We start from the raw sequence: 24,425 nt of genomic DNA on the forward strand, positions 1-24,425 counted from the left end.
AGGTGTCCACAACAAGCAGCGGATACCACGTTAGACCACGCACCAGGCTCCAATCTACTAAAACCGGTATGTTCTGAAACCAGCACTTCATCTTTAATGGTGACGCGTCAGTTACTTACCTTATCGTTATATCACAGATACAACTTGTAACAGGGAGCACAGCGGATGCTCCATGGCACACAGCGCCTCTCTGAATTTAAGGTACAGACACACTTTTTTTAAGATCATACAATCAACCTCAACTCATACCTCTGTCTTAGCCACATCGGTCACTCACTCTATCTGTGCATTACAGATACAATTTACCATAGGAAATACGGTGGGTACCCCACTGCATACAGTGCCTCTCTGACTTAAAGGTATAGTCATATTCTTTACCTAACATATAATGAGATCACATCATTAATTCTCGCTATTATATCGTAGACCACATCCTTTTTTAAAAAAAACCCAGTCACCTAATTCTGCGAAGCCAGTAATAACATCATAGGTGGGTGTCTCAGAATAATTACTCCTAATAAAATCAGTCTGCCACTTACACCACCTTATTTAACGGGATGCAAAGAGACACGGTGTCTCATTCCCCTTAATTAATACACCGTACCAAACCGCAGTCGGGTAGGTTCTTTACTTTACTATACTACTTCCGTTTCAGAATAACGTCTTCTCCAGATATAAATATGGAGGATTATTCTATGATTATTACACTATTCTTGAGAGGTTTCCGGTTTTGTGGAATTACCACTCTCCGTATGACTTACAAGATCACACATTTTTTCTTCTGGTCTTTATTGGTATGTTTTATTTTATTATGTTTGATTTCATTATTTATTTTGTTTGCATTCTTTGTTTCCATTGTTAGTTTGACTGCATTCAAATTACCTCATATTATCAAAAATTGAGTGCCAAGTTTCTTTATCACATACACTATTATTAGGCATGTACCGTATATACTCGAGTATAAGCCGACCCGAGTATAAGCCGACCCCCCTAATTTTGCCACAAAAAACTGGGAAAACTTATTGACTCGAGTATAAGCCTAGGGTGGAAAATGCAGCAGCTACAGGTAAATTTCAAAAATAAAAATAGATACCAATAAAAGTAAAATTAATTGAGTAATTCAGTAATTAAGTGTTTTTGAATATCCATATTGAATCAGGAGCCCCATATAATGCTCCATAAAGTTCATGATGAGCCCCATTAGATGCTCCATATTAAAATATGCCCCATATAATGCTGCATAAAAGGTTATTGATGGCCCCAAAAGATGCTCCATAGAATATTATGCCCCATATATTGCTGCACAAAGGTTGATGGCCCCATTAGATGCTGCATTGAATATTATGCCCCGTATGGTGCTGGTGCGATTAAAAAAAAAATTAAAAATGACATACTCACCTTGTCGCTGGGAGCCAGGTGCCCGAGTCGCCGCGGGCTCAGGCCCCCGGCACTTGCGATATTCACCTGTCCCCACTCCACCGCCGCGCGCCGTTGTGTCTTCCGGGTCTCTGACCTGAACGTCACAGCCAGAGGACGTAGAAGGCACAGCCCGGCGGTGGAACGGGGGCAGGTGAATGTTGCATGGCTTGCCTTCCTGGCGCGGTCCCTGCTTCTCCGATGGTCTCCAGCGCCGGCAGCTTTTTCCTGTGTTCGGTGGTCACATGGTACCATGTGACCGCTGAACATAGGAAAAGCTGCGGGCGCCAGAGACCATCGGAGAAGCAGGGAAGTGCAGAGACCGCGCCCGGAGCGGGTGAGTATGATGTGACAGCCGCCACTCCTGCCGCTCCCCCACCGACCCCGTGGGACAATGACTCAAGTATAAGCTGAGAGGGGCAGATTTAGCCTAAAAAAATTATACTCGGGTATATACGGTAAGTATCGTAGTAGCTAGGCCGCCCCATACTATCGAATACTTGGGGGCAGAGGGCATTCAACCAAACTCTGTCACACCTTCGATGCCATGTTTGCAGCAACTGGTTACACTGCCAGGGTTTATGTTACAGCGCCCCTGTGCTGTCCCTGCGGTGTACAGCTATGTTCTGGGGCCCAAATGAGTTAATTTTTTTAAAGCAATTGTTTATTGTGTGAAAAAACAAAATCTGTCTTCTGCATTTTCCATGTTTTTTTTTCTTTTTACAAGAATTGTTGGAGCCAAATTTCTTTAGAAACATTTTAATATCCGTTTTTTTTTTCTGGTGGTTTTCTTGTAATATGGGAAAGCCTAAGGCTAGGAATCAACCCCATAAATCACTGTACATGGAGACTTTGGGATGAGATAATTTCTGTCCCTTGAGTTTGTGGAACCAAAAAAGCTTTTATAAAAGCCTCAAACTTCTGTGTGTGAATCGGACATCAGATCTAACGTGATAAAAGATTACAGTGCGGGGAAGACTGGAAACCTTCATATAGACGGACGGGTGGTGATGGAGTCAGTGACGGACTCTGGACAAATATGTTTCTAGAGCCGTAGTAGAAGATGAAGATGTCGTCCTCATTATGAAGTACCGTATTTTTCAGACTATAAGACTCACCATACCTTAAGACGCACCCCAAATTTGGGGGTGAAAATTGCAGAAAAAAAGATTTTTTTTATAAGATGGGGGTCCATCTTATTGTCCGAATTTAAGATATCTTGCCTGAGGGCAGGTGGTGGCAGAGCAGGGTTACAGGAGGCATGGTGTCAGCAGAGGTGCGGTGATGCTGAGGCGCGGTGGGCGGTACGGAGTTCACCTGAGCAGGGTCCCTTCCTGCTTAGGTTGGCGACGCTATGGCCTGGTTTCCGTGGGGGGGTTGCGGCAGTACTGTGGCGGCGGCAGATGTGCGGTCACTTCCTCAGGTGTGGTGACGCCATGGCCCGGTATCCAAGGTGAGCAGCAGAGCTGTGTTAATCACCAGTTTCTCGGTGGCGGTGGCCATCTTCCTGAGGCCGCTCGTGTGCAGATTGTGTACTCTGCTTCCCAGGTCTTCAGGAAAATGGCCACGGGAGGCTGCGCGTGCGCAGGTGGAGATCGCGCGACGGCCATTTTCCTGAAGCTGAGATCTCAATCTGTGAACTCTGCTTCAGGAAAATGTCTGCCGCGATCTCAATCTGCACACGCGCGGCCTCCCGCGGCCATTTTCCTGAAGCCTCGGAAAGCAGAAAACTCAATCTGCGCACGCGCGACCTCAGGAAGATGGCCGCCGCCACCGAGAAAGCCATGATTCACCCAGCTCTGCTGCTCGCCTTGGATACCGGGCCGCGGCGTCACCTCACCTGTGGAAGGGACCCTTCTCACGCCATACAGCTCACCGCGCCTCATCATCCCCGCACCTCTGCTGCTGCCACACTGCCGGTAAGCCTGCATTCCACCTATAAGACGCACCCCCCATTTTCCTCACAATTTTTTTGGGGAAAAAGTGCTTCTTATAGTCCGAAAAATACGGCAGTTATTTCTCCTGTCACGTGTAATGAATATCTCCTGTAATATCGCTAATGCCGATTCCAGTGTCGGTAAATGAGACGAGAATTAGCGTTATGGAAGATGAGTCTGAGAAACGTATTCAGCTGCCAACTCCGAAGAAGAAACTGCTTGTTGTCTGTGGCCTAAAATATATAGGTTTTATTAGTAGATGTAAAGAAGAAAACTAAATACTGTAAAATAATAAATTTCCTCATATTTCCCTTATTATCTCCAGTATAGTTGTATTATTAGGCCATGTGCACACGTTCAGTATTTTTCGCGTTTTTTTCGCTATAAAAACGTGATAAAAACGCGAAAAAAACGCTAACATATGCCTCCCATTATTTTCAGTGTATTCCGCATTTTTTGTGCAAATGTAGCCTTTTTTTCCGCGAAAAAATCGCATCACGGAAAAAAAAGCAACATGTTCATTAAAATGCGGAATTGCAGGGGATTCCGCACACCTAGGAGTGCATTGATCTGCTTACTTCCCGCACGGGGCTGTGCACACCATGCGGGAAGTAAGCAGATTATGTGCGGTTGGTACCCAGGGTGGAGGAGAGGAGACTCTCCTCCACGGACTGGGCACCATATAATTGGTCAAAAAAAAAGAATTAAAATAAAAAATAGTCCTATACTCACCTTCGATGTCTTCCCGCCTCTCCGCTGCATGCTGCCGCTTCGGTTTCTATAGCTGGTGTGCGGTGAAGGACCTGCGATGACGTCACGGTCTTGTGATTGGCCGAGACCGGTCATGTGACCGCGACGTCATGGAAGGTCCTGAACCACACCGGCATCTATAGGAACGGACGCCTGCAGGTGAGTATAACCTTTTTTTTATTTTTTTTATTATTTTTAAACATTCTATCTTTTACTATAGATGCTGCATAGGCAGCATCTATAGTAAAAAGATGGTCACACTTGTCAAACGCTATGTTTGACAAGTGTGACCAACCTGTCAGTCAGTTTTCCAAGCGATGCTACAGATCGCTTGGAAAACTTTAGCATTCTGCAAGCTAATTACGCTTGCAGAATGCTAAAAAAACGTGAAAAAAACGCAAAAAAAAAATGTGGATTTCATGCAGAAAATTTCCGGTTTTCTTCAGGAAATTTCTGCAAGAAATCCGGACGTGTGCACATACCCTTAGGCTAGGTTCACATTGCGTTAATGTGTGCACGCTAACGGACAGCGTTGCACGGCGAAAATGTCGCAATTAACGCCGTGCAACAGGTCCGTTAGCGCACCCATTGACAGCAATGTAAATTTCGCCTGTAGCGCATCGCTAGCGCGTGCCTTTTTCGGCTCGCGCTAGCGATGTGCCATTCTTTTGTGATGCTTCGCAGACGCTGCAAGCAGCATCCGCGGCGCGCCTGAGGTCCGTTCCCCGCTCTCGCAGATCGGGGATTTGCGAGAGCGGGGACGTTAACGCGACCCCTAAACGCGGCTCTGAAAAATGGATTGCCCTAACGCAATGTGAACCTAGCCTTACACAGGATTTTTATGATGTTACATCGGCTCATCTTCTTCTCATTCAGGTCTCTACAATATCGGATCCTCTCAGTGAAGATCTTCTATATAAGAGAATTTTCTTGATTTACCCATCAAAGATGGATATGGACAGAGACAAGATGGCAGAGAGGATATTACACCTCACCCTAGAGATCCTCTTCCGACTTACTGGAGAGGTGAGAAATTCTGATGACGTCACATTACATCATTCTTATGTATGGGAATAACAGATGGACAGAACTGGAGAGGTGAGGACTCTGGAAATGTCTCTAGTGAGATTTATTAATGTGTCTCTCCATAACCAGGATTACACGGTAGTGAAGAAGACCTTTAGTGAGCGCTGTCAGGACCCTGTGTCTGAGGGGTGGGGAAGACTCCTGAGCCCAATCACGGGGCCTCCACCTCACCCCCTGATACATAAAGAGATCAATGACCAGAAAATCCTAGACCTCATCTACAAGATGATTGAGCTGCTGACTGGAGAGGTGACACTGCTGGGAATGCTGGGACATTATACAGTAACACTATGAAGGGATCGGGGGGATGACGGTATCATTGTATTTGGCAGGTTCCTGTAAGGTGTCAGGATGTCACCATCTATTTCTCCATGGAAGAGTGGGAGTATTTAGAAGGACACAGAGATCTGTACAAGAAAGTCAAAATGGAGGTTCCCCAGCCCCTCACATCACCAGGTAATAGACAGGACTAAATACACATGACCTTTAATTATCTGTATGCAGATTATGTATTCAGTCCCTGTATGTGTTTTCTCCAGATCTATCCAGTAAGAGAACAATACCAGAGAAATGTCCCCGTCCTCTTCTTCCACAGGACTGTAAACAAGAAGTTCCTAATGTTCCTCAGGATCATCAGGTAGATGGAGAGAAGGTGTCATGAGATCTCCCCTATGATGTGTAGGCGGCTGTGAAGGTCTTGTGCTCAGTCTTGTTTTATCCACCAGTATTATATGATTTATACTTGTGTAATGAGAACGGTGGAGATGGCAGGATTAGAGCTGATCATAGATGTGACTTCTCCATCTGTCTGTGACTTTTACAATATTTGTTTCAGGGTGAAGATCTAACCCATATTAATACTACAGAGACATATGTGAGGGGTGATGAGTGGTGTAAAGACGAGATTCCCACATATGACTACCCAGGTGAGTAGTAACCACTAAATGCAGAGAAGTCACAGATTCTTCTCGGTCACCAGCTGTGGATGCTTTATCGGTGGTGTAGTCTGGCCGTATTACCATGATCACCATTTTGCCTCTAGACCACAACATTCTCCTCCACCCAGAACTGTTCAAATGACTTTGGGCATTGAAAGTTTTTTTATATACAACTTGCCACTTGGAAGATTCACCTACCCCCTGGGATTAGAAGACGCTGACCCTTACCTGCCCAGATCTGTAAACTACAAAGCCAAATGGCAGAGTATGTATAATCTGCTGATAAGTTCGAAAATCACTTGAAGAAGTGATTATCATGGGCCTGTAAGAGAAAGCGGAGGGTAATGATGCTATTAGCTTCCTAGAACCCTGATATCTTATTGGATGAATCTTCCTTCTCCCCCTTCTGTGCTGCTGAATGTGCTCATATGGTCCCTACAAGACCAGGTTCAGTCTTTCTGGCCAAACTTCGCTTTTATGATTGACAACATTAAATGTGCAGTGAGGCCAAGTGTGAATTTCTGTACAATAACAAGAGAATTTCCCTTTATCCTGACTTTTCAATTTGTATTAAAACTAACTTATTTCAAGGAGGATTGTGATAAACTACAGAAAAACATTAAACCTGTGCCATGATATATCTCTAAGCTGTGCGTGGTTGATGGCTGTAATATACTGTATTTTCTGGCGTATAAGACTACTTTTTAACCCCTGAAAATCTTCTTAAAAGTCGGGGGTCGTCTTATACGCCGGGTGCCCTCTTGTACGCCGAGTGCAGACACCAATGTGTATATGGTGGGTGTGGGGGAGTGGTCCTGATGACGAAGAGGGGGCGTCTCACAGGAAAGTGTGAGTGGAGTATCCCCCATTACCTCATTGTAGCTGCAGCATGGGGTCTCTGTGCTGGGGAGAGGCGGCAGCTGCTGCTCCTCTTTGTGCCGCATGGGTGCTGTGCTGTGGGGCGGTGGCCGCCGCCGCTCCCCAGCACCCCACACTGCAGCTACAATGAGGTAATGGGGGATACTCCACTCACACTTTCCTGTGAGATGCCCCCTCTTCGTCATCAGGACCACTCCCCCCAAAAGGCACATTAGTCACCGGCCCTATAAGACGACATACGGCGTATAAGAAGACCCCCGACTTTTAAGAAGATTTTATATTTTAACTGGAAAAGTTGGGGGGTCGTCTTATACGCCCAGTCGTCTTATATGCCGGAAAATACGGTACATTTACTCACGCTTGCAGGAGATGTGTTGGCATGGCTCGAGCCCTGGTTTCATGGATTCACTCCACGTCATAAATTACATTGTTTTCGGTCCTAAGAAATTCAGATTACTGCACAATCTCTCCTGAAATGGGGAGCAATATTATTTTCTCTAATCTTCTGGTCAGGACTCATAGTAGCTCCAATGGTCCACCATAAATGAATGCAACTCTGGTTTAATTTTAAAGTTCTCCCCTCGTAGATACGTTTTTGTTGGGGATGTAACATTTTTTTTATTCTATGTCTTTTTTTTTACCTGTTTATTCTGTGGGATAGTTTGATTGTAGTGGGATTGTCCTGCCTCACTTTTGTGAGTCTGTAGCTCCCTGATAGTCCTAGTGATGAATTCCGTCTTGTGGTTGTTGTTTAATCTGTATTTGTAGTTTTAAGTTGATGAGATTCTCGTGCTCTTGGGCGTGGCTTTGTACCAGGGCTGTGGGCGGGTCTTTATGTGGTGTTCTGCTTACATATTCATCTGTATTGGCTTATGACAGGTTACTGATCCTTCAGTGACCTGCCCCATATTTTACATAATGCATATAATAGTGTTGTTATTATTGTTAATACCTATAATATTGTGGCTATTGTGAGGCTTAGAAAAAAAAAATTACATCCAGCAAAATGACATCGGCAGCACCTGTCTAGTATCATCTATCTCTTACTTATAGATGCTACTGCGCTGGCGCCGCCATCGCCAGTGACATTTTTCTGGATGTATTTTTTTCCTAAGATTCATATTAGCCACAGTTTTATTGTCACGAACCCCGGGAGTACCTGCTGCAGGGAGGGCGCTTCGCCGCAGTAAGGGATACAAGGGCAGAGCAGTGAAGAAGCCACTGAGAATCGAGCAGGACCTGAACCACGTGACTAAGGGGCAATGACTGAGGGCCAGAGAGTGGGTGAGCCAACCGGCGCCGGAGAGGAGTATAATGTGCCCAGGTCAGAACTAGGAGGACAACGAGGTACAGAAGAATAGTCAGGAGGAAGCCAAAGGTCGGAAGCAAAGACCAAAAGAGACACGAGGTAGCGGAGTCAAACAAACTGGCCAGATCATACACGGAATGTCAAACCAAAAAAGCACAGTAGGCACACGCACACCTGGGGATCAGGAATACAGACCAAACGAGAGTACAACTGACAGAGAATCCAGGTTCAGTGTGGGTATAAATATCCCTCCCCGATCCAAAAAGAGGCTACCTATAATTAACCCTGAGAAGGCAGGGCATGAACCCTGTCCAAACCATGACAGTACCCCCCTCTTAATGGGGGGCCACTGGACCCCCAGGCTTCTCTGGGTACCTGGCATGGAAGGCCGCACCAGTCAATCGGTGTACACCGAACTGGCCGAGACCCATGAACGATCCTCAAGAGAAAACCCTTTCCAGTGTATAAGATACTGGAGCTCCTGGCGCACCCACCAGGAGTCAATGATGTGCCCTACCTAGTACTCCAACTGTCCCTCTACTAATACTGACGAAGCATTGGACGAGGAATCCTCCCTCACCATCCCAGGGACCTGTGGAAGACATCAGAAATTTTAAAGAAGGCGGGCAGCAGTAGTCTGTAGGCCACCGGATTGGCAGCCTCCACAAATTTGTATGGGCCAATAAACCTGGGACCCAGCTTCATATAGGGTAATTAAGCTTGATATTGCGGGTGGATAACCAGAACTTCTCCCCCACTACAAACGCCGGCTCTGACCCCCTCCTCCTGTCTGCAAACCGTTTGTACCTCTTCTGGGCCTCAGAGATGTTCTTCTGAACCTCTCTCCAAAGAGTTTCCAAACATTGTACCACACATTTGGCTGCAGGACAATCTGAATCCATGCGGGAGAACTCTCCAAAATGTGGGTTAAACCCATAGTTGACCTGAAAGGGAGACCCAGTAGACTGGCTCACACAACCATTGAACGCAAATTCTCCCACGGGCTATACCTCACAATAGTCCTCCTGTCTAGAAGAGGCCAGACATCTTAGAATTTGCTCCATTGATTGGTTTGTGCATTCACTCTGTCCATTAGACTCCGGGTGATAGGCAGAGGAAAAGGACAACGTAATCCCCATCTTCCTACAAAAATCCCTCCAAAACCTGGCCACAAACTGTACCCCTCTGTCCGACACCACATTCACAGGCACTCCATGCAACCCAACTATATGTTGAATAAATAAGCGGGTCAAGGTTTCAGCTGATGGTAACGCTTGTAAAGTGGGCTTGTTTGGAGAACCTATCCACCACCACCCATACCACTAAGTTGCCCCTGGAAGGAGGAAGATTTGTGATAAAGTCCATGGCCAAATGTGTCCATGGTCTATCCGGAATTGGCAAAGGCACCAATTCCCCGGCCGGCAATTAGAAATTATAGAACGGGCTCACACCCCACATGCAGTCACAAACTTTTTGACATTTGTTACCATAGAGGGCTGCCAAAAGCCCCTCGCAACTGCTCCCCAGTTAGCTGCAATCCCAGGATGAGCACTCAATACAGAATCATAGAACTCCTGCAGGAGTCTGTGATGGAAACTTTCTGGTACAAACAATTTACCTGAGGTTTTATTACCAGGAGCCCGCACTTGGGCCTCCAAAATTTCTTTCTGTAAATCGGATGAGATTTCGGCCACCACTGCTCCTGGCTGAAGAATGGAGGAGGGGACACAGAATCAAAGCTTCGGGATAACGCATCAGCCTTAATATTCTTAGATCCTGGGCGGAATGTGATAGTGAAATGAAATCGAGAAAAAAAAAGTGCCCACCAAGCCTGTCTGGGGGTCAATCTCTTGGCAGACTCGATATAGGCCAAATTTTTATCAGTATTAACTGAAATATATTGCATGGCCCTCTCCAGGAAATGCCTCCACTCTTCAAAAGCCAACTTAACCGCTAACAACTCCCTATTGCCGACATCACAATTCCTCTCTGCAGAAGAAAATATCTTAAAAAAGAAGGCACACGGCTTAAGATTAGTAAGGGTAGAAGGGCCCTGAGACAAAACTGCCCCCACACCTACCTCCGAAGCGTCAACCTCTATGATAAAAGGTCTTGACGAATCGGGTTGTACCAACACAGGGGCTGAAGTAAAACATTTTTTCAATGTCAGAAAATAATTTTTCGTAACCACAGACCAATTTTTCACATCAGCCCCCTTGAGAGTGAGGTCCATCAAAGGTTTTACCACCTGCGAAAAACCCTTAATAAACTTCCCATAGAAGTTAGCAAAACCCAAAAATTGCTGCAACCCCTTTAAGTCATGAGGCTGCACCCAATCCGTAATGCTTGGACCTTCTTAGGATCCATGCGAAACCCCTCCCCTGACACAATTAAACCTAGAAAGGACAGTTCCTGTAAAAAAAATAAAAAAATTGCTACCTTCCATTAGACGCCACTAGAGTTCAAGTTCTTTTCCTCTCTGAAGAGACAATTTGCAGAATTAGCCTATTTCCCAGAGGAGCATTGCGGCTTAAAGTCTCCTCATCTCGGCATGCTTAGCATGTCAATATCTGCATGGAAAAACAATATTTCTTGGATATTGGTCGAACGCCTCTCACACAGCCAAACTAGATCTCCACTTTGCAGTGACGAGGGGCAGTATCCCGAAACACAGTGTCTGCAAATTGAGATTCTGGTTTGGCTATTATCCTAGGTCATGTGACAAGGCTCATTAAAGGGTCGACATTGACATTGACTTGTAGGATTGGTACCTTCCATTAGGTTGGCACTAGAGTTCTAGTTCTCTTCCTCTCTGAATAGACAATTTGCATAATTAGCATATTTCCCAGAGGAGCATTGAGGCTTTAAGTCTCCTCATCTCGGCATGCTTAGCATGTCAATCTCCGGAAGGATAAACAATACTTCTTGTAAAAAAAAAAATGCACATTTCTCCAATTTGGCATACAAATGATTCTCCCTGAATTTCATGAGAACCATATGTGGATGGTGCAAGTGAGATTGACTGTCTGCTGAGTACACCAAAATGTCATCCAAGTAGATAACCACATAACGCCCAATTATGTCAGAGAAAATTACATTCTGAAAAACAGCAGGGGCGTTAGTGAGACCAAAAGGCATAACCAAGTTTACAAACAGCCCTTCAGTCATCAAAAACGCTGTTTTCCATTCGTCCCCTTCCCGAACCCTTATCAGGTTATATGCCCCTCGCAGATCAAGCTTAGAGAACCATTTGGCCCCGGTGAGTTGGTTACATAGATCGGGAATCAGGGGAAGAGGGTACATGTTTTTCACCGTAATTTTGTTCAGTTCCTGACAGGGCTGCGGAGTCGGTAAGTCACAGTTGCGACTCCGACTCCTGGATTTTATCAGGTTCCGACTCCGGCTCCGACTCCTTCATAAATGGCCAATTCGTAACAATAAATTTACTGTTGTAAAATATTAACATCATGCTTATTCAGTTTCTCACCATCATATAAGTAATCAGACCACTTAGAGCAAAAACTATATTTATTAGAATACAATTAGAATATAGCAAATAACTTTCATAAACTTTTCTAAACTCTTGTAAGTAAATATGCAATAAACACTGTTATGCAGTTAATAAGAAGAAATCTATAAATTTGTCCTCAGAAAAAGTATTGCCTCTGTCAGATCCTCCTTCATGGATGCCCTCAAATCTGACCTAATTATTTTGAGAGCAGAGAACAACCTCTCTACACTAACTTGGGTTGGTGGTAAAGCAGTAACCACTCGGGCAACATCTCTGACAATGTCAGGATGCAGAGGAATCGCTTGTTGCACTGTTATTTTTGATGAACGGTCAAATTTCTCAATTTCTTTTAGTGCACATGAAAAATTCTGCTGAAATGTACTGGCTGTGTTCTTTGATGGGGATGACTCTTCTTCTATGCGGGAATGCTTTGCACGGTCCTTGTGATCCAAATATTTTTTTAAATTAAATTCTTCATCAGTTGATGAGGGTGAAGATGTGGCAGGACGACCAAATTCTTCTTGTTCCTCCTGACTGTTCTGCAACCCTTTCATCCTTACTGCTATTTCAAACAGAGCTTCTTTTCCTTTAGTTAGCTGTTGATCATCTAGAAGAATCTGATGCATTGGGTCTACATAAGGTCATTCCACATCAAGTAGACTAGTTTTAAAAATCATCCCCACTCGACCTTCTTCGATTTTGCTGAAAATTTATAAGGATGTACATGTATGTTTGAAAAGAGGTTGTGTTTTAGGGCCAGATCTCAATTACATTGGGCACTGTTGACCTTTCACTGGAGGTTCCACCAAGCCTGCGGCTTCAGCTAAGAGGATTTTGCAAACTGGCACATAGCCATTAGAGTTCTATACTGGCTATGATGCTGAAATTTGGCATACTAGCTCAACTTTTGCTGCTAAACACGATAAAATTATTACCGGCTATGACAAAACAATATTTCGGCAGCAATTTTGTGTCAAAGTAGCTTGAAAAACGCGTCGCATAAAATTTATGCCAAAGTTTGTCCATATATAACTCAAGACCAAAAACCAATAGTAACTGGTGCTTTGCCCTGTACACCAAACATGTACATGACTTTGCATTGCTGCAATATCATGGTCAAAGCATATGTATTTGTGGAAATATTCACCCACATATGATGAAAACATTTTAAAAAAAACAAATTTTACCTACGGTATTTTTAGGTCAAATTTCTCAAAAAGGGTACCCCTAAAATATATTAATTCTGATATCATTAGAAAGAGCACATTTTTCTCTACAAGGATCATTGTTTTTTTTGTTGGAGTCTCTCAGTTTAAGAAATGAAAAATGACACTGAACATGGTGTTATTTATTAATACGCAATGAATGGTAACTGCACTATTCAAACCCTTGCGTTGGTCCATGGTGGTTATACCACAACCAATTCCCTAAGAATTGGTATTATAATCCTATTAAGAATTGCAATAATGCTGTCTTTCGAGAATTGGCAGCCCCATCGCCTAGGAGCCATGGCCGATAGCCGTGCAAGGCGAGCCTCAGGCGGTCTCTTTATCGCAGGTTCTGAAGCCTGAGGGTGGGTGTCTTTGCCTAGGATCCCAAGCCTAATATTGGGTATCTTTTGTTGGTTCCCAAGCCATAATGTTCAGTCTAAGTGGTCTGGAATTGTTGCTGAATTTGCAACATAATCGGTTCAGAGAAGCTGTATTGTCGGCCCATTTCTGTTGCAGCTGGTGCTGGAATTATTGCAATGATTGACTGCTCGGGAATCCAGCGTGTATCATTTCTCACAGGCCAGTGAAAGAAGCTAGCTGGTCCATGAGGATGCATAAAATTTATTAATGCATCATGCTCGTCGACTGAAATTTTAGAAATATTTCCAATCCACCAGTTTCTATCGTAAATGCAGGCAATGTATTGCCCTGGCTGGAGGTTTGCAATTGGCACAAAAGGCATTTCTGATCTGACAGATCTATCTACATGAGCAATGAAAGATGATGGGTCATTTGACACCCTTGAAATGTGAATCTTTTTGTCATCAATTGGCACAAACTGGTGATTTTCTCTTGTTCCAGCAATTGTATGTCCATCTTTGAACCTTTCCTCTTGAACTACCCGTATTTCGTCAATTTTTTCTTTTGGAACAAAAAAAACTTGATTCCATGCAGTTGCTCGTTGCAAAAGTTGAATAAATCCATCGGGGTCAGTATTTGGTTCTCAGTTGTGCATTGAAGACTGGCACGAGCTGCCAACCTCTTTGCTGTCCCTCCAATCCCATCACAGGGTGACTTTCAATGACTGGTACCAAAAAAATTCCATTCAGCGCTTATATTGAAATCAGCATTGTGGTGGCACAAGTTGAGAAAATTTTTGAAATTTTTGTACTGGGCTGCAGATCCATCGCTGAAGTAGTGGATATGACAAATCCCATAGATGAGAGTCTTGAGATACTCCACAATTACTGTTAAGAAAGTGTGGACTGCAACTGTGTCATGTCGTGAGCAATCACTGATTATGCACAAGCTGATGTTCTGCGCAGCTTCACCATTTAACTCCTTGAAGTAAATTACAAATGGGTGTACTGCAGCTTGACTATTTTCCCAGTGGAAACCTTGAATGGCATCTTGAACAATAAATGAGTAATTTTCAGCAAAGTCCATAAGGATCACAAGCTCTCCAGGTCTCAGATTTTCCTTCAACGATTTCAGATAGCAACTTTGATGCTTGGCGATGTAGTGATGGCTACAAAGTTTAGAAATTTTCAAAACCAATTCGTCAATGAAATCTTCTATAGTCAGTTGTTTGGTATCAAGCGTGTCTCGATCAGTGTGAATCCATTGTTTGAACTCGATAATATCTTCAGGGTCACTGTTGATAAACACATTGACTAGAAATTCTTTTAAAACTTCAGGACCCGGGCATTTATCACAACGGCCAAGCATACAGTCCTTGGATTCAATTCCACAGACCATTTTGCATATGAGCTTTTTGTAGTCATCATTGATTGGGCATGCTGCAAGCATTAGTTTGACATTATGGTGAATGGTACACACACAAACGGAATGTGTTCCAGCAGATCCAACGGTTACGCACCACTTTGGCCGAAGCGCACAAAACTTGGAAAATTCAATTTCAGGGCCATTCCGATCCCGATAGGCAACAAACATTTCCCTCATATTGCTCAGTAATAGTCGCTTTTGCATCTGCTTTTTTTCTCTGCTATTTGCACTGATACATAGTCTTATTTACCAGGGCACATTGACTGAATTCATCATCCTCAAAAAATGCCTGCACCTTTTTCTTCACTTCCTCAGAAACTTTCTTGCCACAGTTGATTCTAGGTAAGGCTAAGATCCCATGTTCACTTTTAAGCTTTCAAGCTTGTTTGACCATTCGTTCAGAGACACCGAATTCGTCTGATATAGCCTTAATGGACCAACTTTTAGGTGCCAATGTCAAGATTTGGACCTTTTCTGCCTGACTGGACACCTGCAGCTTTTGCTTCAAATCTGCCAAAAGGTTATTGTAATCCAGACACATTTTGCACGGTGCTGTTTTTGTTTGCTCCATGTCTTTCGGCTCAAGCCCTCCAATTGAAGCAATCTTGCTAGAAAATGCATTTTGTACCTGGCTTCTCTTTCTCCTTGCATATCCAAGTGAATCCCGCTGGCTTACCCGTGGATATTTCAGAGGAGAGATGCCAATGGATGTTAAGCTTGAATTTAGACTTTCAGGAGAACATTCCATTCCATCTGGATCTGATTCAAAGGAAACTGGATCAGCTGATTTTTTCCTGGTAGCAAATTCTTTTCGACATGATGCACATATCTTCTGGCCAGGCTTCACATCATTCTTTGTAAATTCGTTCAACTGGTCAGCTGCTAACAAATTGATAGCTCGCAAATTCTTTTTGGTGTTATGACCTTTCTTCCCAAAAGGATTGCAACACGTTTTTTGCAAATGCTCATATTTGGTCAAGAATGAAGCTTCATGGTGTAAACAGATTTGTGATTGTTCGTCAAAATTTAGTCCCACTCGTCGACGCAGCAATTTCGGTTCATCCAATCCAAAGCTTGTAAACAATTTCAACTCATCCTTGCTATGGGTGAATGTCTTAAGGTGGCACTTCGAATTGTTCGCAAGGCCGATAGAGCACTGGGCCGATTCTTCATCAATTTCATTCTCCATCGCTAAAAAATAAATAATATATGCATTAAAATGTAACAATAGTCAATAACTTTTCATAACTAAAAAGGTTTATAGGTTTTTAATTATAATAGACATTGCTAGCAACAATACAACTCTGTAACATGTGATAAGAATCTGAAAATCAAACACAAAATCAATGCATTACGCGCATAAATAACACCATGTTAACACGATCGTCAGTAAATATATAAACATAAGGCGACTCAAAATCATATTATTAATTTTTGGAGAACAAAAGAGTCAAAAAATGGCCCAAAAGGTAATATTAAAACATGTTTATTAATAATCAACTTGGCATAAAAGCACATACGTATAGAGAAGACTTCATATAGTGTAATAGTGAATTGTGACTGTGTCCTATGGTGCAACCAACACACCGGGTTCACAGATCAGGGCACAATTGTAATCATAGTGTAAATTCTATGTTGCAGCAATAAATAACAATGAACTCCATATAGGTAAAGGGAGTTACATCATATGCATGGTATCCAAGACAAGTATTAACAGCTAGCAATGGTGCTGACCATGTGAGCATACCTACATATATGCCTTGCAACATAAAGATCATAACAGTATAAAGGCTATTTACCCATGAATGTTCAGGTGAGCCCGTCTGGATCCTGGATGTGTACACATCCAGGATCCAGACGGGCTCACCTGAACATTGCATACATTGCAAGGCATATATGTAGGTATGCTCACATGGTCAGCACCATTGCTAGCTGTTAATACTTGTCTTGGATACCATGCATATGATGTAACTCCCTTTACCTATATGGAGTTCATTGTTATTTATTGCTGCAACATAGAATTTACACTATGATTACAATTGTGCCCTGATCTGTGAACCCGGTGTGTTGGTTGCACCATAGGACACAGTCACAATTCACTATTACACTATATGAAGTCTTCTCTATACGTATGTGCTTTTATGCCAAGTTGATTATTAATAAACATGTTTTAATATTACCTTTTGGGCCATTTTTTGACTCTTTTGTTCTCCAAAAATTAATAAATAACACCATGTTCAGTGGCATTTTTCATTTCTTAAACTGAGAGACTCCAAAAAAAAAACACAATGATCCTTGTAAAGAAAAATGTTCTCTTTTTAACGATATCAGTATTAATATATTTTAGGGGTACCCTTTTTGAGAAATTTGACCTAAAAATAGGTAAAATTCGTTTTTTTTAAGTTTTTCATCATATGTGGGTGTGAATACTTCCACAAATACATATGCTTTGACTGTGATATTGCAGCAATGCAAAGTCATGTAGATGTTTGGTGTACAGGGCAAAGCACCAGTTACTATTGGTTTTTGGTCTTGAGTTATATATGGGCAAACTTTGGCATAAATTTTATGCGACGCGTTTTTCAAGCTACTTTGACACAAAATTGCGGCCGAAATATTGTTTTGTCATAGCCGGTAATAATTTTATCGTGTTTAGCAGCAAAAGTTGAGCTAGTATGCCAAATTTCAGCATCATAGCCAGTATAGAACTCTAATGGCTATGTGCCAAAGTTTGCAAAATCCTCTTAGCTGAAGCCGCAGGCTTGGTGGAACCTCCAGTGAAAGGTCAACAGTGCCCAAAGTATTTGAGATCTGGCCCTAAAAATTTACAGAACCTCTTTTCAAACACACATGTACATCCTTATAAATTTTCTGCAAAATCGGAGAAGGTCGAGTGGGGACCACTGGTCCACTTGACATGGAATGACCCATAAACAGCTGCCAAAAGAATGTTATTTTGTAACAGTAGCTCCTCTCTCCATTTCATTGATGTAGGAATGCCACTTGCAATTAACCCTCCTCTCCGGGACAGGCAAAACATCAGATTCTTCCACTCCTTTAAGAAAATACCTGGAGTTAAGTGCTCTGCTTGTCATTTTTTAGTCACTGTAAATGGGTGCTCTAGCAATTTTTCCAGCTCAGTCACCTGATTCCACTGACTTTCATTTAGCATCAGTTGAGGGTTAGCCATGTCTACAAGAAAGGTTTTCAGTTCAACCAAGCGCTGAATCATTAATTAAGTACTGCCCCATCGTGTGGCTTGATCAATAATTGCCCCTTTTCCAGCACGTCTCTTCAAAATTGAGTCAACTTTAGGGGTTCTGGCAACAGTAGCCAATTTTCTCACCTTGCCAATCAGTGCAGCAGCATGTCCTTCTTGCAGACTGTCTCTTATAGCCAGCTGTAGCGTATGCACAACACAGCTCATGTGATGAATGAAGGAACGTATTGACACAGTTTCAACAAGATCATCTAAACTATCATGTTGCTGTTCATCTGAAGCAACTTCAGTTTAATCCTCAGTTACAATACTGTGTTCCTCTATTTCAAACATTTCCGTGTCTGTGGACCCAGAATGTTCTTCTAGCTGCTGGTCACCATCATTACTCTCATTCATTAGCTTAATAGTACTTATCATATTTGAAGCATTGTCAGTTACGACAGCAAGAACTTGCTCTTTTTTAAGTTCATAGTCATGCAGAACCTTTTCCACCAAGACCTGGAGAAACTCGCTGGTGTGATGAGCTTTGGTGTCTTTTACTGCCAATGTCTTGGTAACTATTTCATTTTTGTCACAAACAAACCGGACATTGATGGCAAAATAGTTAACTCTGTGACGTGTGCAGGCATCCATTTTAAGAAAGAGAAAGCGTCCCTTGAGAGTTTTTTTTAAGTTCTTCCTTTTGTTTTTTATAAGCTTCTTCGATTACTAATTTTCTAATACTCTCTCTCTCCAGAGAAACACCAAGCTTGCGGGCCATTTCCCCATTCAGACACATAAAAGCTGGTCGTGAAAATAATGAAATAGGCACACTATCCTTTACAACAAGCTGTATGATCTGTTTTTTAAATGTATCTACTGTCATTGTCACAGTAACTTTGTCACTGACAAAATATCTTGCAACTGATGGCTGCAAAGTTCTCTGCTCCTTTGTTTGGCTGGAAGAGCTGGGCACTGGTTCATTGGTTTGGATGCAGTCTTTCTCATCCACTGCTGTCAGTACTTCTGGATGAAAGCACTGTTAATGTCTCTTTAGATTAGAAGCTCTGGTAGGAGCATTTTTATCTTTGCCTGAATATGCACTGATCTTGGCTTCACAGCATTTGTTTTCGTCTGGATCATTTGTCATACACTGACAGACATAATATCAGGGGCCCCCTGAGGAAGCGACATAATTTATACGCGAAACGCGCGTTGGGGTTCCTGACACAGGTTGGAGTCGGACATTGGACCTTATCATGGGTAAATACAGTTGTTACTTTTGTATACTGATGAGGGATTAGCTAACCGCAGCATATGGTGTATAAGTTATATGTGAAAAACAGGAGGGATTGCATTGGCAACCGGCGATTCACTTACTTTAGTTATTTGCAACATATGGTGTGAATACTGTGGTATGAGTAGGAGGGAGTGCAATCACAATTAGTGATGCACTTTTTCAGTGGACTCATTGGCACCCAGCAAAAAGCATAAATGATCCCTCATTATTTATGTAGTAACCCTAGTCTGGCATGTTCCACCCTGTGTCACATCTAACACTTTGGTGTGATTCACATAATTTTCTATTAAGACCTATGTATTTATTTTGAATGTAAACAAGTTTGTTATTAAATAAAAATAATTGTTATACTTGAATCATTTGCTTTTGGTATTTACTCATTGTCCTCCTGATAAATGATATATTTATGAGTTTTTGTACCTACATGGGTCCGTAATAATTTCTGGTGCCGTATAGACATTTTCACTTTCAGTTTCATACATTGTAAGTAGGGGGGTTGGGGCAGCATGAGGTTAACCAAGTATAAGATTAGATAAGGGCAGTGGAGAACAGTGACACACAAGAAGTAAGAAATGTCTCTATCTCCAGCAGAACTGTTTATCACTGTTGTTCATCGTTTGATTGAACATATTTATTTGAGTAACATTTATAAAATTCATATGAAAGTTAAATTCTGAAATATTAATACATTTTTTTAAAGTCGGAGTCGGTACATTTATTCCGACTCCAACCAAAACTAACTACGACTCCACGACTCCAACTCCACAGCCCTGGTTCCTGAAAGTCGAGGCAGGGCCGCAAACCACATCTTTTTCTTTTTTTTTACAAAAAAGAACCTCGCTGCCACAGGTGAGACAGAAGGCCGAATATGCCCCTTGCAGAGACTCTCAGCGATGTACTCCTACATGGCTTGACGTTCGGGCCCAGATAAATTAACCCCTGGACCTTTTTTCAGTTTTGCGTTTTCGTTTTTCGCTCCCCTCCTTCCCAGAGCCATAACTTTTTTATTTTTCCATCAATATGGCCATGTGAGGGCTTATTTTTTGCAGGACGAGTTGTACTTTTGAAGGACACCATTGGTTTTACCATGTCGTGTACTAGAAAACTGGAAAAAAATTCCAAGTGCGGTGAAATTGCAAAAAAAAGTGCACTCCCACTCAAGTTTTGTGTTTGGCTTTTTTGCTAGGTTCAATGCTAAAACTGACCTGCCGCTATGATTCTCCAGATCATTGCGAGTTCATAGACACCAAACATGTCTAGGTTCTTTTTTATCTACCGTATATGCTCGAGTATAAGCCGAGATTTTCAGCCCAAATTTTTGGGCTGAAAGTGCCCCTTTCGGCTTATACTCGAGTTACGGTCGGCGGTGGGGTCGGCGGGTGAGGGGGAGAGAGCGTATCGCATACTCACCTAGTCCCGGCGCTCCTGGAGGTCTTTGGTGCCGCAGCTCTTCCCCTATTCAGCGGTCACATGGTACCGCTCATTAAAGTTATGAATATGGACTCCACTCCCATAGGGGTGGAGCCGCATATTCATTTCTCTAATGAGCGGTAACGGTGACCGCTGACAGAGGAAGAGGCTGCGGCACCCGGAGACCAGCTGTCCGGGATAAGGAGCCAGGGACGCCGGGAGCAGGTAAGTATCTCATAGTCACCTGTCCGCGTTCCACACGCCGGGCGCCGCTTTGTCTTCCCGTCCTCTTGCTCTGACTGTTCAGGTCAGAGGGCGCGATGACGTACTAGTGTGCGCTGCGCCCTCTGCCTGAACAGTCAGTGCGGAGAGACGCCGAGACGGGACGCTGAGGAGCTGCAAGCAAGAGAGGTGAGTATGTCGGGTTTTTTTTATTGCAGCAGCAGCATTATATATTGCACAGATTTATGTGGAGCATCTATGGGGCAATAATCAACGGTGCAGAGCATTGTATATGGCACAGCTTTCTATGGGGCAATAATCAACGGTGCAGAGCATTGTATATGGCACAGCTTTCTATGGGGCAATAATCAACGGTGCAGAGCATTGTATATGGCACAGCTTTCTATGGAGCATCTATGGGGCAATAATCAACGGTGCAGAGCATTGTATATGGCACAGCTTTATGTGGAGCATCTATGGGGCCATACTGAATGATGCAGAGCATTCTATATGGCACAGCATTCTATGGAGCATCTATGGGGCCATAATGAACTGTGCAGAGCATTATATATGGCACAGCTTTATGTGGAGCATCTATGGGTCCATACTGAACGGTGCAGAGCATTCTATATGGGGCACAGCTTTATGTGGAGCATCTATGGGGCCATAATGAACGGTGCAGAGAATTATATATGGCACAGCTTTATGTGGAGCATCTATGGGTCCATACTGAACGGTGCAGAGCATTCTATATGGGGCACAGCTTTATGTGGAGCATCTATGAGGCCATAATGAATGGTGCAGAGCATTCTATATGGCACAGCTTTATAAGGAGCATCTATGGGGCCATAATGAACGGTGCAGAGCATTATATGTGTCACAGCTTTATATGGAGCATCTATGGGGCCATAATGAACGGTGTATGGAGCATCTATTTTTAATTTTGAAATTCACCGGTAGCTGCTGCATTTTCCACCCTAGGCTTATACTCGAGTCAATAAGTTTTCCCAGTTTTTTGTGGCAAAATTAGGGGGGTCGGCTTATACTCGGGTCGGCTTATACTCGAGTATATACGGTAAGTGGTGAAAAAAATTCCAATATTTGCTTTAAAAAAAAAATGTGCAATTTTCCGAGACCCGTAGCTTCTCCATTTTTCGGGATCCTGGGTCGGATCAGGGCTTATTTCTTGCACGCCGAGCTGACATTTTTAATGATACCATTTCAGTGCAGATACGTTCTTTTGATCTCCCATTATTGTATTTTAATGCAATGTCGCAGCGATCAAAAAAACATACCGTATTTTTCTGACTATAAGACGCACTTTTTTTCCTCCAAATTTGGGAGGAAAGTGTGGGTGCGTCTTATAGTACGGATATAGCATGTGGGGAGGGGGGCAGCAGCGAGTGGGATCACAATGATATCCCACTTCAGGATGTCCCCGCTGCCGGAATCAGCTGCTGGGGAAACCACATGGCCCCGCTGATTAAGTGCAGTGAATATTCATTAGCGGCTCCCCGCCCACCGATCAGCTGAGCAGTGAGTGGGGAGCAGCAAATGAATGCTGCACTTAAGCAGCGACACACAGTTTCCCCAGCACTGATTCTGGGGAGAATCTGTGTGTCCGGGGGGGGAGGCAGCAGCAGCAGGGGCCAGGAGATCGCTGCATACCTGCCTGTGCTGGACGCTGAGCTGTCTGTGGTGCACAAGGAGGACCTGTGTGATGACAGAAGTGGGCGGGCTGGAGCATCACATGGCAGCTCAGAGCCCTCCCTCTTCTGACATCATCATAGGTCCTTCAGACTCCCACCTAGAATCTGCAGCTTCCTCTTATGTCCTGCGCGTGCGCTGTGGAAAGGCAACAAGAGAGAGGGCTCTGTGTGTGCAGCCATGGGATGCTCCAGCTTTTACCTCACCACAGGCTGGCTCCCACAATTAAGAGGTTAGTCTTTACAAAACACAATAAAGCACTCTGCCACTCCTTTGGTGAACTATAACTCCCAGCATGTCATAGGATCTGCAGGACATGCTGGGAGTTATAGTTCTCCCATGGGATTTTAAAGCAGCACTCCAGTGTTATTTTGCAGTGCTGGAGTGGTGCTTTCACTATAAGCCCTGTGCCCCCATTCTTATACTCACCCTCCAGCATCTTCATATAGTACTTCACAGACACCACACTGGTCCCGCAGCTTCCAACATAATAACATACTATTATATGTAATAACACCACATATAATAGTATGTTATTTATGTTATTAAATATTTTACCACATTTTTTTTGCTTCAAATATTTTTTTCCCTATTTTCCACCTCTAAAACCTGGGTGCGCCTTATAGTCCGGTGCGTCCTATAGTCTGAAAAATACGGTAATTCTGGCATTTTCAATTTTTTTTTCGTTACGTCGTTTAGTGATCAGGTTAATTTTTTTTTTTATCGATAGATTGAGCGATTCTGAACGCGCGATACAAAATGTGTACAGTACAGACCAAAAGCTTGGGCGCACCTTCTCATTTAAAGATTTTTCTGTATTTTCATGACTATGAAAATTGTATATTCACACTGAAGGCATCAAAACTATGAATTAACACATGTGGAATTATATACTTAACAAAAAAGTGTGAAACAACTGAAAATATGTCTTATAGTCTAGGTTCTTCAAAGTAGCCACCTTTTGCTTCGATGACTGCTTTGCACACTCTTGGCATTCTCTTGATGAGCTTCAAGAGGTAGTCACCGCAAATGGTTTTCACTTCACAGGTGTGCCCTGTCAGGTTTAATAAGTGGGATTTCTTGCCTTATAAATGGGGTTGGGACCATCAGTTGTGTTGTGCAGAAGTCTGATGGATACATAGCTGATAGTCCTACTGAATAGACTGTTTGTATTATGGCAAGAAAAAAGTAGCTAAGTAAAGAAAAATGAGTGGCAATCATTACTTTAAGAAATTAAGGTCAGTCAGTCCGAAAAATTGGGAAAACTTTGAAAGTGTCCCCAAGTACAGTGGCAAAAACCATCAAGCGCTACAAAGAAACTGGCTCACATGAGGACCGCCCCTTGAAAGGAAGACCAAGAGTCACCTCTGCTTCTGAGGATAAGTTTATCCGAGTTGCCAGCCTCAGAAATCGCAGGTTAACAGCAGCTCAGATTAGAGACCAGGTCAATGCCACACAGAGTTCTAGCAGCAGACACATCTCTACAACAACTGTTAAGAGGAAACTTTGTGCAGCAGGCCTTCATGGTAAAATAGCTGCTAGGAAACCACTGCTAAGGACAGTGTTGTGAATTCTGCTCTTGGGTTCCCTCCGCTGGTTGTTGGTGGTAATACAGTGTTCCCTGGGTTGCAATCCTGGGCAGGTGTCCCTGCTGATTGCAGTGCTGACTGGGGTATTTAAGGTTGCAGGATTCATTAGTCCTTGCCAGTTGTCCATTGTTCTAGGACGTTTTGGATCTCAGTCTGGTTCCTCCTGCCCTGCTACC

At 43.2% G+C, this 24,425-nt stretch overlaps 1 protein-coding gene across 1 annotated transcript in view; it reads left to right on the top strand.

Annotated features, from left to right (window-relative positions):
- Positions 1–24,425, top strand: part of LOC143766384 (uncharacterized) — a 109,769-nt gene that overhangs the window by 73,238 nt on the left and 12,106 nt on the right. The window contains exons 6-10 of the mRNA XM_077254033.1: positions 4,980–5,129; positions 5,259–5,438; positions 5,522–5,645; positions 5,729–5,826; positions 6,025–6,115. Coding sequence (XP_077110148.1) covers positions 4,980–5,129; positions 5,259–5,438; positions 5,522–5,645; positions 5,729–5,826; positions 6,025–6,115 — 643 coding nt within the window. The remainder of the gene's footprint in view (positions 1–4,979; positions 5,130–5,258; positions 5,439–5,521; positions 5,646–5,728; positions 5,827–6,024; positions 6,116–24,425) is intronic.

The sequence above is a fragment of the Ranitomeya variabilis genome, chromosome 4 (assembly GCF_051348905.1).
Source record: "Ranitomeya variabilis isolate aRanVar5 chromosome 4, aRanVar5.hap1, whole genome shotgun sequence".
In the NCBI taxonomy this organism is placed as follows: domain Eukaryota; kingdom Metazoa; phylum Chordata; class Amphibia; order Anura; family Dendrobatidae; genus Ranitomeya; species Ranitomeya variabilis.